This window comes from Scyliorhinus canicula, chromosome 19, assembly GCF_902713615.1.
Source record: "Scyliorhinus canicula chromosome 19, sScyCan1.1, whole genome shotgun sequence".
In the NCBI taxonomy this organism is placed as follows: Eukaryota; Metazoa; Chordata; class Chondrichthyes; order Carcharhiniformes; family Scyliorhinidae; genus Scyliorhinus; species Scyliorhinus canicula.
Window position 1 is genome coordinate 50,892,267 of NC_052164.1, and position 15,664 is coordinate 50,907,930.

A 15,664-nucleotide genomic window follows, 5' to 3' on the forward strand; every position below is an offset into this window, starting at 1 on the left:
TACTAGGAGGACACCTCAGAGGGCAGCGAGGCTATATGGGTAGAGATCAGGAATAAGAAAGGTGCAGTCACAATGTTGGGGGTTTACTACAGGCCTCCCAGCAGCCAGCGGGAGATAGAGGAGCAGATAGGTAGACCGATTTTGAAAAGGAGTAAAAGCAACAGGGTTGTTGTGATGGGAGACTTTAACTTCCCCAATATTGACTGGAACTCACTTAGTGCTAGGGGCTTGGATGGGCAGGGTTTGTAAGGAGCTTCCAGGAGGGCTTCTTAAAACAATATGTAGATCGTCCAACTAGGGAAGGGGCTATACTGGACCTGGTATTGGGGAATGAGCCTGGCCAGGTGGTAGAGGTTTCAGTAGGGGAGCATTTTGGGAACAGTGATCAAGTGTGAATGTGCTAAATTGGAGGAAGGCTAATTATAACAATATTAGGAGGGAAGTGAAGAACATAGATTGGGGGCGGATGTTTGAGGGTAAATCCACATCTGACATGTGGAAAGCTTTCACATGTCAGTTGAAATGCAGGACCGGCATGTTCCTGTGAGGGAAAAAGGATAAATATGACAAATTGTGCGATCCTTGGATAATGAGGGATGTTGTAGGCCTTGTCAAAAAGAAAAAGGAGGCATTTGTCAGGGCTAGAAGGCTGGGGACAGACGAAGCCTGTGTGGAATATAAGGAAAGTAGGAAGGAATTTAAGCAAGGAGTCAGGAGGGCTAAAAGGGGTCACGAAAAGTCATAGGCAAATACGGTTAAGGAAAATCCCAAGGCTTTTTACCCGTACATAAAAAGCAAAAGGGTAGCTCGGGAAAAGGTTGGCCCACTGAAGGACAGGGGAGGGAATCCAAGTGTGGAGCCAGAGGAAATGGGCGAGGTACTAAATGAATACTTTGCATCAGTATTCACCAAAGAGAAGGAATTGGTGGACGTTGAGTCAGGAGAAGGGTGTGTAGATTGCCTAGGTCACATTGAGATCCAAAAAGACGAGGTGTTGGGCGTCTTGAAAAATATTAAAGTAGATAAGTCCCATGGGCCTGATGGGATCTACCCCAGAATACTGAAGGAGGCAAGAGAGGAAATTGCTGAGGCCTTGACAGAAATCTTTGGATCCTCATTGTCTTCAGGTGATGTCCCGGAGGTCTGGAGAATAGCCAATGTTGTTCCTTTGTTTAAGAAGGGTAGCAAGGATATTCCAGGGAACTACAGGCTGGTGAGCTTTATGTCAGTGGTAGGGAAATTACTGGAGAGAATTCTTCGAGAAGGATCTACTCCCATTTGGAAGCAAGGGGTCGTATTAGCGAGAGGCAGCACGGTTTTGTGAAGGGAAGGTCTCATTAACTTGGTAGAGTTTTTCGAGGAGGTCACAAAGATGATTGATGCAGGTAGGGCGAGGATGTTGTCCAAATGGACTTCAGTAAAGCCTTTGACAAGGCCCCTCTTGGCAGACTGATACAAAAGGTGAAGTCACACGGGATCAGAGGTGAGCTGGCAAGTAGCAATGGAAGGGTGCTTTTTCGATTGGAGGGCTGTGACTACTGGTGTTCTACAGGGATCAGTGCTGGGACCTTTGCTGTTTGTAGTATATATAAATGATTTGGAGGAAAATGTAACTGGTCTGATTTGTAAGTTTGTGGACGACACAAAGGTTGGTGGAATTGCGGATAGGATGAGGACTGTCAGAGGATACAGCAGGATTTAGATCGTTTGGAGACTTGGGTGGCAAGATGGCAGATGGAGTTTAACCCAAAGAGAGGTAATACATTTTGGAAGGTCTAATACAGGTAGGGAATATACAGTGAATGGTAGAACCCTCAAGAGTATTGACAGTCAGAGAGATCTTGGTGTACAGGTCCACAGGTCACTGAAAGGGGCAACACAGGTGAAGAAGGTAGTCAAGAAGGCATACGACATGCTTGCCTTCATTGGCCAGGGCATTGAGTATAAAAATTGGCAAGTCAAGTTGCAGCTGTATAGAACCTTAGTTAGGCCACACTTGGAGTATAGTGTTCAATTCTGGTCGCCACACTACCAGAAGGATGTGGAGGTTTTCGAGAGGGGGCAGAAGAGATTTACCATTATGTTGCCTGGTATGGAGGGCATTAGCCTGGAATGACGGAGGCTGAGGGGCAACCTGATAGAGGTCTACAAAATTATGAGGGGCATAGATAGAGTGGATAGTCAGAGACTTTTTCCCAGAGTAGACAGGTCAAGTACTGGGGGCATAGATTTAAGGTGCGAGTGGCAAGGTTTAGAGGAGATGTACGAGGCAAGTTTTTTTACACAGAGGGTAGTGAGAGCCTGAAACCCGCTACCGGAGGAAGTGGTGGAAGCAGGGACGATAGTGACATTTAAGGGGCATCTTGACAAATGCATGAATAGGATGGGAATAGAGGGATACGGACCCCAGAACTGTAGAAGATATTAGTTTAGACGGGCAGCATGGTCGGCGCAGGCTTGGAGGGCTGAAGGGCCTGTTCCTGTGCTGTCCTTTTCTTTGTTCTTTGTTGATGGCCAAAGTCTCAATCTCCAACGTGTACAGGAGAGGGGACTTAGCTCACCCCTGCCTCATTCTATTGTGCAACTAGAAAAATTTTGAGCTCACATTATTCCTTAGATTCCTTATACAGTAATTTAACCCATGACACAAACTTGGCCCCATCTCGAACGACTCCAACACCGCCCTTAAGTAACTCCACTCTACCTCATCAAAGGCCTTTTCTGCGTCCAACGCCACAATAAACTCTTCCTCCCAACTTACGACGGGGACAAAATCACATTCAACAACTGCCACATGTTAGAGGATAGCGACCTACCCTTTCCAGCCCCATTTTATCCTCCCCAAGAATATGAGGGAGACACTCCTCCAACCTGAGCGGCAACACCTTAGCAAAATCTTTGCGTCCATATTCAATACAGAGATAGGCCGATACGACCCGCACTCCACCGGATCCTGATTCTTCTTTAAAAGAAGTGAGATGGATGCCTGCAGCATCGTCACCGGGATCGACCCCTCGCCACTGAGTACTCAAATACCCCCACCACATCCAGTAGGTATAGAGCGTGGTCCGAGATAACAAGCGCAAAATATTCCGCTACCTTCACTGCTGGCAACAGAGACCGCCCCATTATAAAGAAATCGATACACGAGTATCATGCACTGGTGAAAAGAAGGACTCCCTGCTCCCCGCTTGCTCTCTCTCTCTCCCCCCACACTTGGGACATCGAGCCTCGGCTTGGAAGGTTACCTTCGGATCCAAGAGTCTGTTCCAGTCACCCCCCAAAATCAACTGGTGCCTATCCTCTTTATGAAATCGGCATCATCACAATTTGGAGCGTATATATTCGCCGAAACATGTCCTTCAGCACCCCGTGACCATTCTATATCTACCCCCCTGGCCAGCCACCGGTTTTGCATCTGAAATCGGACTCTTTTGTTCATCAGGATTGCTATCCCCTGGGCTCTACTATCAAAGTCAGAGTGAAACATCTGGCCTACCCAACCTTTACGGAGCCTTACCTGACCCTTCACCCGCAAGTGAGTCTCTTGTAATATCACCACATTAGCCCTCAAGCTCTTCAAGTGAGCAAATACACTCACCTTTTTTCCTGGGCCTGGCAACCTCCGGAGGGGTCTCTCATTTCCCCCCCCCCCACACCCCTCACTTTACTCAGCCATCACCTCCATGGGGGATGCGCCCATCCCCTGCCGTTCTCCAAAAGCCAGCACCCACCCAAGATGGCACCCATCCCCACCCATCGGATGGGACAAAGAACACCCACCCCCCACCCCTTTCCCAGAAACCCCCTCCCCCCGGTCCCTTTCTCTTAAACCAACGCCTTTCTCCACCATCCCCATCCCCGCCATTCACACCTCCTAGACCTGCCAAAACCAGCCTGAACAGGTTCAGCAAGCCGCAGACCCACCTCCCACTTCACTCCCGTTCACTAGCGAACTGCAGCTTGCTTGCAAGGGAGAGCCCCCCACCAGAGTCCCCCCTCCCCCCATGACCAACAAGGAAACAATAAACCCTCCACACCCAACCAACCCACCTTAAAGTATCAAAACTCCCCTTTTTCCCATTTTCCCCCAATAATTGCTGATCCCCCTCTCCTATTCTCCTATTCTGTATGGCTACTCCAACCCCTGAAACCTCCAGGAAAGGAGAGAAGCAACTCAAACGCAGAGAACCATCCCCCAAATCTATTTTTAATTCACAATAACTATATGCGGAAGAAAAAGTAAGGGGCATCAAAAAGAGGAACAAATAACAGGCAAACACCCACTTTATGACCCCAGTATCCCCCTCCCAACAACCCCTGCAAAGTTGTGCTTTCACCATTCCCAGTTCAGTCCAAGTCCTTCTGCCTTCCCAAGCGCCCACGTCTCCCCCGCTCGTTCATCCATGGTTTCAGCTGGAGTGACCAATGGGCCCTATCCAGCTAGTAATGGGGGCACCATCCCCCTCCCCAACAGCTTCACAAACATCATTGAAACGTAGTCTGTCGGCCTCAGGCCCTCAACTCCCTCGGGCAGCCCCTCGATCCTTAAATTATGCCGCAGCGAACAGTTTTCCAGGTCTTCGGCCTTTGCTCTCCGCCCCTTGTTCCTGCCCTCCATCTTTTGCAGCTCAGCCTCCAGCAAAGCGAGTTGGTCACTATGCCTTGACAGCAGGGCCGGCTCAAGGCACCGGCAACTCGGGCCGTCGCCCGGGGCGCCATGTGCTCGGGGGCGCCAGAGACTCGGGACCCGCGTATGCGCAGTTGAGCCGGTGCCAACCAGCGCATGCGCGGTGGCCGCCCGCCCCCAGGGCAGCCCCCCGGCTCGGTCCCCCCCGCCCGCCCTCGGGTCCGTCCCCCGCCCCGCCCCGCCCGCCCTCGGGTCCGTCCCCCGCCCCGCCCCGCCCTCGGGTCCGCCCCCCCCTTCGGGTCCACCCCCCGCGTCCGCCCCCCTCTCGGGTCCGCCGCCCCGCCCTCGGGTCCGCCCCCCGGCGTGTCCGCCCCCCCGCCCCGCCCTCGGGTCCGCCCCCATTTCGGGTCCGCCCCCGCGTGTTCGCCCCCCCCCCCCCTCCGCCCCGCCCCGCCCCCCCCCCCCCCCTTGCCCCCCCCCTCGCCCCCCCCCCCCTCGCCCCCCCCCCCCCGCCCCCCTCGGCCCCGCCCCCCTCGGCCCCGCACCCCCTCGGCCCCGCACCCCCCCTCCCCAAGGGCGCCGAAGTTCAGCTTGCCCGGGGCGCCAGCAACCCTAGAGCCGGCGCTGCTTGACAGTGCTTCTTCCACCACCTTCAACACCTCATCAAGCTCCCGCACTGCCTCCGACGTCCTTCCAAATGCCTCCTTTATTGGGGCCAGTGAGTCGTCCACCGACTGATTGAGACTCTCCAATATCTCCCTCATATGCCGTTCAAACTTTTTGCTGATCTGCCGTTCGAATTCAATCGCCATCACCTCCGACAGTGTATCCAACATAATAAGAGCGGCCTCACCTGGCAAGCTTACCCCAGCCATCTTCCCTCCCAATGCACTCCGCACTGCCCTCAACTCTGCCGGCGGGTTAGCATTCGCATCTTTCTTCCCCGTATTCTTTCTTTGGTTCCTGGGAATCCTTTGAGAACCCACTCTCAATTGGGACAAGTTTCCATACAAATTCTCCCCCCTAATCAGGTGAAAAGGTCCAAAACTCGAATACTCTGGCGTGAACTATCCAACATGCGATCTCCCACATGTCGCCGCCAGAAGTCCCGAACTCTGATCTTTAGAATGTTCAGTTCCAATCACTTCTGATGCTGTGTAAGGCTCTGGTCATTTGGAGTATTGTGAGTTGTGTATGTAAGGAAGGATGTGCTGGCCTTGGAAAGGTTCCAGGGTAGGTTCACAAGAATGATCCCTGGAATGAAGAGCTTGTCATATGAGGAGCACTTGAGGAATCTGGGTCTGTACTCGTTGGAGTTTAGAAGGAGACGAGTATCTTATTGAAACTTACAGAATACTGAGAGGCTTGGACAGAGTGGACGTGGAGAGGATGTTTCCACCAGTAGGAAAAACTAGAACCCAAGGCAACAGCCTCAGATTGAAGGGATGATCCTTTAAAATTGAGTTGAGGAGGAATGCCTTCAGCCAGAAGGGTGGTTAATCTATGGACCTCTTTTCTGCAGAAGGCTGTGGAGGTCAAATCACTGAGTGCCTTTAAGATAGAGATAGATAGGTTCTTGATTAATATAGGGATCAGGGGTTATGGGGAGAAGGCTGGAGAATGGAGGGTGGCATGGTAGCGCAGTGGTTAGCACTGTTGCTTCACAGCACCAGGGACCCAGGTTCGATTCCTGGCTTGTGTCACTGTCTGCGGATTCTGCACGTTCTCCCCGTGTCTACGTGGGTTTCCTCCGGGTGCTCTGGTTTCCTCTCACAAATCCCAAAAGATGTGCTTGTTAGGTGAATTGGATATTTTGAATTCTCCCTCTGTGTAACCAAACAGGCGCCGTAGTCCGCCGGCTAGGGGATTTTCACAGTAATTTCATTGCAGTGTTGATGTAAGCCTACTTGTGACACTAATAAAGATTATTATTACTATGGGGATGAGAAACATATCAACCATGATTGAATGGCGGAGCAGATCGATGAGCCGAATGGTCTAATTCTGCTCCTTTGTCTTATGGTCTTATGATATCACCTGCCTTTGAGCCCAAACCTGAGTCTGTAAGACAGGCTTCACTCAACCATTTCCTTACTCAACACTGGTTGTTAGGTTTACGATTTTTACACTGAGTATTCCTAAATTCTGCGTCACTGACCACTCCCATAAACCTATCTTGGGTCCTTTATGAGCCAGCGTTGTTTTGATGCGGCCAATATCTGGGTAAATAGAAAACCCAAAAGGAAAGCAGAGGAACCTTGCCACTGTTCCAACTTAATAAAATGTATCATACTGCCACATGGTCTCCGCATGGTGCGAATTTATTAAGATTGAACAACTCAGTGAACACCAAACAGTAAAATAGGATATTTGTATTAGTTGCAAACATTACTGTTATCAAAATGTTGACCAACAAGTTTCTCTGGTGCAAACTTTTTAATTTATCTTTGAATATGTAATTCAGCTACGTGGCAGAATAGTTCCAAGGAATCAGTGTTATTCTGGCTGGGTGAATGTCTCCCAGTGTTCAGCATCATTTATCATCTCCTGGGAAACAAGGCCCCGGCTCTCGCATTAAGGGGGTTCCCCTCAGTGTCAGTGATGAAGATGCAAACATAGTGATAATGTTTCAGTTGTCATTAGCTGAGCTGAAGTTTGCTCAGTGAACAAAGTTGTGACAAAGCCTGTTCTTTAAATGACAATATCCTACTTCCAATAGGTGTGTAGAATAGCATCACTGATATGCTGGTTATCTGTCAGTCTGCTCTAGAAATTGCATAATTTCTCACAGGTGTGAGTTGCTTTGCATTGGGAATCTCCACTCCAGTTCCAAATTATACTGTGCAGGACTTACGAGCTAATTATAATTAATTTTAGTATTAAAAGCAACATTTAATGGTTAATCTATCTATTAAATTTACAGCTCCAAGTGCACCTACCAACTGGAGGAGAGGCAAACTGCTGGGACAGGGAGCTTTTGGACGTGTGTACCTCTGTTACGATGTCGACACAGGAAGAGAACTTGCTGCAAAACAAGTCCAGTTTGACCCTGACAGCCTCGAAACCAGCAAAGTAAGTGCTGTGATCTCCAGTCATCATGTACAATTGAGTAGGATATTAGTTAAACTGGTGCTGTGTCTCACAAATCAAAGACCACGGGCTCAATATCCCCATCTGTGCCAAGCTTGATGACCTCAACCAGGATGACATTAGAATTATTCGAATTAGCGTCTCTCCCTCTCTTAGATTAGAGATGGAAAAATGAGTCAGAACTCCTTTCCGGATGACGGTTCAGTCTGCCAGGAAGACTGTGTAGAATCATACACTGCAGAAGAAGGCCATTCAGCCCATCGAGTCTGCACCGACCCTCTTAAAGAGCACCCTACCTAGGCACACTACCTCGCCCTTTCCCTGTAACCTAAACTGCACCATGTCTTTGTGAGTTTTTTCTGGGTACTCCTGTTTCCTCCCACAGACCAAAGATTGACCATGCTAAATTGCTCCTCAGTGTCCAAAAGGTTAAGTTGGGTTATCGGGATAGGGCGGGGGCATGGGCCTAGGTAGGGTGTTCATTCAGAGGGTTGGTGCAGACTCGATGGGCCAAATGACCTCCTTCTGCACTGCAGCGATTCTGCACTGCAGTGATTCTCTATGACATGGGGAGAATGTGCAAACTCCAAATAGACCGACACCAAGCAGAAAGCAAACCGGGGCCCCTAGCGTTGAGAAAGCAGTGTTAGCCTCTGTGCCACCGTGCCGCCCTGGGAGTTCGGGGCCATGGTGTAAAAGGGTGAAATTTGGTGGGATTCTTCTCCCATGGTCGAGAAATGTCACTTGGTTTATGGTCTAGGCTTCAACTTTGTCTTCTATCAAAACCGTTCCTGTCTGCTTTATCGCTGCTGTCAAGACCACTGTTGCTCTGAACTATCCTCTCTTGTCCCTTCTCAACTTCAGCTGTGATGCTCTCCAGTTTGCAGCTTCACTATCTTGCATCAAGACTGACATTACTCCCTCCTCTTACCCGTCCTTACCCCCACAACACCAAGTATGAGACTCTCATCCCCTTCAGAGATGCAAACATTATAGAATTGTTATAATGGGGAACTTCAAAGGTAGGGCAAACAAATCCAGAGCTTCATGGATGATGAAGGGGATGAAAATTAAGATAAGGAAGAAAACATGTGCTTATGACAGGCATTGTGTCGAAAATACAGTAGAGAGCCAGTTGGAACATAGGGTGGTGAAAAAGCACATTAGAGAAGCAAAGAGGGGTTACAAGAAATTAGTAGTCACGTGGAAAATATGAGGTGATTAGGAAGAGTCAGATGAATTTTTGAAGGGAAATTGTGTTTAACTAACTTGCTTGAGTTTTCTGAAGAAGTAACAGAAAGGATCAATGAGGGTAATACTGTTGATGTGGTGTACATGGACTTTCAAAAGGCGTTCGATGCAGTTCTACACAACAGACTTGGGAGAAACGTTATAGCTCATGAAATAAAAAGGACGATAGCAACGTGGATGTAAAATTGGTTGAATAGTAGGAAGCAGAGAGTAACGGGCATGAATATTTTTCAAGTTGGAGGGAGATTTGTTATGGTGTTCCCCAAGGATCGGTATTTGGACCCTTGATTTTCCTGACTCATAATCTAGATCTTGGCGTGCAGGGGACAACTTTGCGGATGACACAAAACTTGGAAGTATTGTAAACTGAAGAGGATAATGTAGAACTTCAAAAGGAGGCAGACAAGTTGGTGGGGTGGGCAGGTAGGTGGCAGATGAAGTTCAATGTGGAGAAGTGTGAGGTGATGCATTTAGGTAGGGAGAACATGGAGAAACAATATAAAATAAGGGCTAAAATTCTTCAGGGAGTGCAAGAGCAGAGTATATATGTGCATAGAACATTGAAGGTGGCAGGGCAGGTGGAGAGAGCAGTTAATGCAGCATATAATAATTTGGGCTTTATTAGTAGGTGCATAGACTACAAGAGCAAGGAGGTTATGATGAACTTATACAAGACCTCAGCTGGAATATTGTATACAGGCCTGGGTGTTGCTCTATAGGAATTATGTGAACACATTAGAGAGAGTGCAAGAGAGGTTTACAGGAATGGTTCCAGGGATGAGAAACTTCAGTTACGAGGATAGATTGGAGATGTTGGGACTGTTCTTGGAGAGGAGATTTGATGGACGTGTTCAAAATAATGAGGGGGCTGAACAGGAAGAAACTATTCCCACTCATAAAAGGATCAAATTTGAAGGGGCACAGATTTAAAGTGATTTGCAAAAGAAGCAAATGTGAAGTGAGAAGGCACTTTTTCACACAGGTGGTTGGGGTCTGGAATGTACTGCCTGAAAGGGTGGTGGAGGCAGTTGTAATCGAGGCATTCAAGAGGGCATTAGATGATTATTTGAATAGAAACAATGTGCAGAGACTGGTGAAAAGGCAGTCCTGTGCTTGTTTGGAGAGCTGGTGCAGACACAATGAGCCAAATGGCCTCCTGCGCTGTGAAGATTCTGTGATTCAACCTTTACTTCTGACAATTTTTACAGCTTGTTAACATCTAACTTCTGCCTCCTAATTTATCTCGTCTTTTTTAGTTTTAACTTTGGTGCCTCCCTTGTCTGCAGGTCTTCAGATCAAGTATTACTGAGAAATAGATTAATTTAAATACTGGGTGATGCAAGCAAACACAAATCAGTTATTATTCAGCAGTGTGTGGATGAGAGGTCAACATCAAATTACTCGTGCTTGAATATGGCTATTTTCGTATCAATCCCACATACAAAGGATTGGGTTCCTATGCAGCAGACAGAAAATTATGTTGAGTGCACTAAGAATTTACAAATGAGACACAGTAAGGGAAGTGATTTTTGTGTTGATTTCCTTGTGTGATGAGGTCAAAGGAGTAATGGTGACTTTTAAAGTTGCCATTTTAGTCCAATTACAGTTTAAGTTCTCCATTGTTACATGATTGATTTATCAGCTCACTCGTATCTCAGGATGGCTAATTTATCCCTGTGGGAGCTGTTTCCTTTCAAAAATTAGAAAATATATTGGGCACTTCCTGTGTTGGGAGAAGAGTGGGTGAGAGAAAATACACTGAGTAATACAGTCAAAGGACATAGTGAGCTTGCAGTATTAAGGTCTGTACTTGTAGAAATCTTTCAATACGGTGCATTGAAGGAGAGGGGTTTTCCTTTTTTCTCCCAAATACACTGACTCATGCTGGGGATCTGGTTCTATGAATGTCAGACGTTCTCTGGTACTTTGCACAAAAGCCCATTTTCTGCTGACACAGTATCAAGAGGTTATTTGACTTGAGGTTGCATCACAGCCTGGCTGGGTCATGTCAATTCCAATGGTTTTACGTAAGTTGCATGGTTGGGGAGTGACCTTTGGGCTGTGCGTAGCTGTGCTGCTCAGAGGAAACCTTTAAAATCAAAAGGACCTGTTCTATAGTACCACAAAACTCTAATCTATTCCCCTGATTACTATTCAGTGGAAAATGTCAGGTGATGGAAGTCAGGCTTGGCTATGATGCCACACCAAGTCAAATCACCTGACTGTTTTAAGTTCCCATGAGTCCAAAAAAAAATGGAAAGGGGCTGGGCATTTAAATAGATCATCCACGCACTACAAAACTAAATTAGAGGGACTGATCATCGTTTCACACATAGCTTGTACATCTTTTCCTACTCTCATTTCCATTGCCATTAATCAAAATGAAAATCAAGAGTGATGTATAAAGGATGGCTAAATCAATGGGTCGAATCCTCCCAACCTGCAACCAGGGGTGTTGGTGACGGGCGGCTGCGGAGTAACTGGTAAGAGTCAAAAAGTCAGAAACCTGCCTACAGAAAATCTCATTGCAATTCTCCCAATGATGGGTTGATGGCGGGTCGGCCATTCCGCTGGCAGGTGGTGCAAACCTATTTGCATATTTTGCATCTCATGAATGCTCGTTAAAGCAGCTTACTGTTGGTGTCCCGTCAGGCTTTCCTGACTTGCCAGCAGGAAATCATAGAATCATAGAATTACAGTGCAGAAGGAGGCAATTCGGCCCATCGAATCTGCACCGGCACTTGGAAAGAGCATCCCATTTAAGCCCACCCCATTCCCATAACCCAGTAACCCCACCTAACCTTTTTGGACACTAAGGAATATGTATCATGGCCAATCCATCTAACCTGCATCTTCGGACTTTGGGAGGAAACCGGAGCACCCGGAGAAAACCCACGTAGACACGGGGAGAATGTGCAGACTCCGGACAGACAGTGTCCCAACTCAGGAAACGAACCTGGGACCCTGGAGCTGTGAAACAACTGTGCTAACCACTGCGCTACCCTGCTGCCCACAAATCATGTCAGCATCAAGCTTGATTGCTAAAGAGTGGTGTGCACAAGATGGTCCTTCATTGGCAAGAGACTTTGAGGTGAGTGCAGCAGTGCTGCGCTGCTCCTGTTCACCACTCTAGGAAGGCAGACCGATTCCTTGCTCTCCGTCTCCAAGCCGAGCCGGTCTTCATGGACAGTACCATGCCGCTGGACCCATGGACCCTTCTGTGTCACTCTTGATTCAGTACTGAGCCTAGGATTGGGGAGCATAGGAGTCTGCTTCCTCCTCTGGTACCATACATCAGGGTCTATCTAGACAGTACTGTGCTGTGGGACTCATGCAAGGTAGGGGGTGGGGATAAAGGTTGGGGGGTGGGGATAAAGGTTGGGTGGTGGTCTGGCAAGACAAGGACGACAATGTGGAAGAGGCGGGAGTAGGGCAGAGCCATGATGGCAGGCAAAGGGAAGACCAAGGGTATGGAGCTGCATCCTGACAAGGCTGCATGAAATGCTCATAAACAAAGTGGCCAAAGGGATGCCACATTGTTTACCGGAAGAGAATGGATGAAGACTCCAGATGCGGTAGGTGGAAGTCCAAATGGGGCATGTTGTGTGGGGGTAGGGAGACCTTTGAACCTGAGGCACTATGAATGAATCAACTGCCGGCGTACCAGGAGAGTCAGCAGGGAACTCTGTGCATAATTAACCAAGTTCTAGCACTGCTGTCTCGCGGCACCAAGGTACCAGGTTTCATCCTGGTTCTGGGTCACTATCCGTGTGGAGTTTTCTTATTCTCCCCTGTTTCATAGAATAGAATTTACAGTGCAGAAGGAGGCCATTTGGCCCATCGAGTCTGCACCAGCTCTTGGAAAGATCACCCTACCGAAGCCCACACCTCCACCCTATCCCCATAACCCAGTAACCCCACCCAACACAGGGCAATTTTGGAGACTAAGGGTAATTTTAACATGGCCAATTTTAACATGGCCAATCCACCTAACCTGCACACCTTTGGACTGTGGGAGGAAACCGGAGCACCCGGAGGAAACCCACGCACACACTGGGAGAACGTGCAGACTCCGCATCGACCCAAGCCGGGAATCGAACCTGGGACCCTGGAGCTGTGAAGCAACTATGCTACTGTTTGCGTGGGTATCGCCCCCCACAACCCAAAAAAGATGTGCGAGGTAGGTGGATTGGCCACGCTAAATTGCCCTTTAATTGGAAAAAATTAATTGGGTACTCTAAATTTATTTTTAAAATAAATAAGTAATTCATTAAGTCCTCAGAGCAGAATCTGGCGTGGTATCCTGCCGTTCTGTCTGACAGGACAGGTGCAGCTGGAGTCATTCGCCACCGCACTTAGTCTCCAAATGAGAGAATTCTGCCCAATATCACCCGTTTTACACGCTTGCCAAAATGACCTGCCAGAGGGGAGAATCTGTCTACCTTTTCCTGCACCCTCACCTGGCTAATTAGGTTTCCTTAACTCCGATCCAGCTTTCTCAGCAGACTGGCAGAGACATTTAAATGTTATTTTTGGATTGTACTAGCAAGGATACTACTGCAATTATTTTAGACGGTGATGGTCCTCACAGGTACAAATTGGCAAATGGGTGACGAGCATGTTTACATTGAATTCTAATGAATGGCTACTTTGAATATCAAAACATAAATCTGATTTCAAAAGCCTTCAGTGACACAAGTGCTACTGTTCTCTGTAGCCTTGCATTGTTCCAGGCTGCATTACTGAAATGCAATTGGTCATGTATTTTTTTTTTTAAATTTAGAGTACCCAATTAATTTTTTCCAATTAAGGGGCAATTTAGAATGCCCAATCCACCTACTCTGCACATCTTTGGGTTGTGGGGGCGAAACCCACGCAAACACGGGGAGAATGTGCAAACTCCACACAGACAGTGACCCAGAGCCGGGATCGAACCTGGGACCTCGGCGCCGTGAGGCAACAGGGCTAACCCACTGCGCCACCGTGCTGCCCCCAATTGGTCATGTATGAAGAGTTGTCGGACTACAGGCAAATCTGCACTTCAACCAAAATACTTGTCATGCACTCTTTCCACATGGTCCTCAAAACTTCGCCTCTTCACCCTTGTCTTACAGAGTTGAGAATGTTCTGTTCAGACACATCATGAAATCTCCCATCTGACTGTACTGCTGGATGTTTTTCACCATTTGTATCGATGTGTTTCACGCATCCACCACCATTAAATATACTTCGGGAAATTCAAAAAAACCATTAGTGTAAGGAAGCACAAACAACCCTGATATCATTTCTCTTTGAATCTTCTCATTAGGAGGTAAGCGCTTTGGAGTGCGAGATTCAGTTGCTGAAGAACCTGCAACACGAACGGATTGTGCAGTATTATGGCTGCCTGCGTGAGAAAGCAGAGAAGACTCTTTCAATTTTCATGGAGTATATGCCTGGGGTAAGTAGAGAAAAGTCAGGAAAACTTGTTCCTATTTAAAATCTATTCAAATTCTGTGCAATGTGCTCGGGGTGCGGCGGGGGGGGGGGGGCTATTTCAGACAGCCTGTGTTGACAGTCAGCTCTCGGGTTTGTCACAGGATTTACAATTGCATTTTACAAACTGGAAATTTATGCAGTATGTCCATGATGCCCAGTATGGACTGCGTGAATCAAGCGGCCTGCTTTAAATTTTCTTTACCTACTTGTGAATTTTTTTTTATTCGTTCTTGGGATGTGGGCATTGGCCAGGCCAGCATTTGTTGCCCATCTCTAATTGCCCTTGAACTGAGTGGCTTGCTCGGTCATTTCAGTAGGGGCAGTTAAGAATCAACCATATTGCTGTGTGGGCCTGGAGTCACATGTAGGTCAGACCGAGTAAGGACGGCAGATTTTCTTCCCTGCAAGGTCATTAGTGAACCAGATGGGGTTTTGCATAAGCCACAATGGTTTTGTGATCACCATTGGACTTTTAATTCCAGATTTTTATTGAATGCAAATTTCGCCACTGCCGTGGTGGGATTCGAACCTGGGGCCCCAGAGCATTATCCTGGGTCTCTGGATTACTCGCCCAGTGACTTTACCACAACGCCACCGCCTCCAACATTGCTTCAATATGCAAGGAAAACACATATGGTTCAGCCTAAATTACAAATTAAATTTACTCGAAGGCATAAACCTTGTAGAAGAAAAGTAAAACAAATAAACTGCCACACTACATATAATGTTTAATATATCATAAACTATTTTCTGAAACTTGAAATAGGGGTTTTAATGTTCCCACTTCTTTTCTCAAGTTTTTCCAAATGTGCCTGTAACATTGACAGTATAGTAGTATAATAGGATACTGGTTAAGAACTGGGAAAGCTAATTACCAAAATAACTTACGAAGTGAATATTAGCACCACTGTGCTAGCCAATGTGTTGTAGGTAGGGTGGAACTTGTAGTTTTAATTTACTCATAAACGTCAACAAATAGAGTCTTTGACTAGAACTACAGCAAGCAGAGTCTGTGTCTGGAACTATAACAAGCAGAGTCTCTGCCCTCGTGTACATGACTACGGCAAGCAGAGTCTCTACACTCGTGTCAGGAATGACAGCAAACAGAGTCTCTCACTCGTGTACAGGACTAGCAAGCACAGTCTGCACACTCGCGTACAGAACTAAGCAAGCAGAGTCTCGAAACTCATGTACAGGTCTACAGCAAGCATAGTC

At 47.5% G+C, this 15,664-nt stretch overlaps 1 protein-coding gene across 1 annotated transcript in view; it reads left to right on the top strand.

Moving 5' to 3' along the window:
- The window catches only part of map3k3 (mitogen-activated protein kinase kinase kinase 3), a 194,056-nt gene that overhangs the window by 126,720 nt on the left and 51,672 nt on the right, over positions 1-15,664 (top strand). Inside the window, exons 13-14 of the mRNA XM_038778658.1 lie at positions 7,554-7,702; positions 14,280-14,411. Of these exons, the coding sequence (XP_038634586.1) occupies positions 7,554-7,702; positions 14,280-14,411 (281 nt within the window). The remainder of the gene's footprint in view (positions 1-7,553; positions 7,703-14,279; positions 14,412-15,664) is intronic.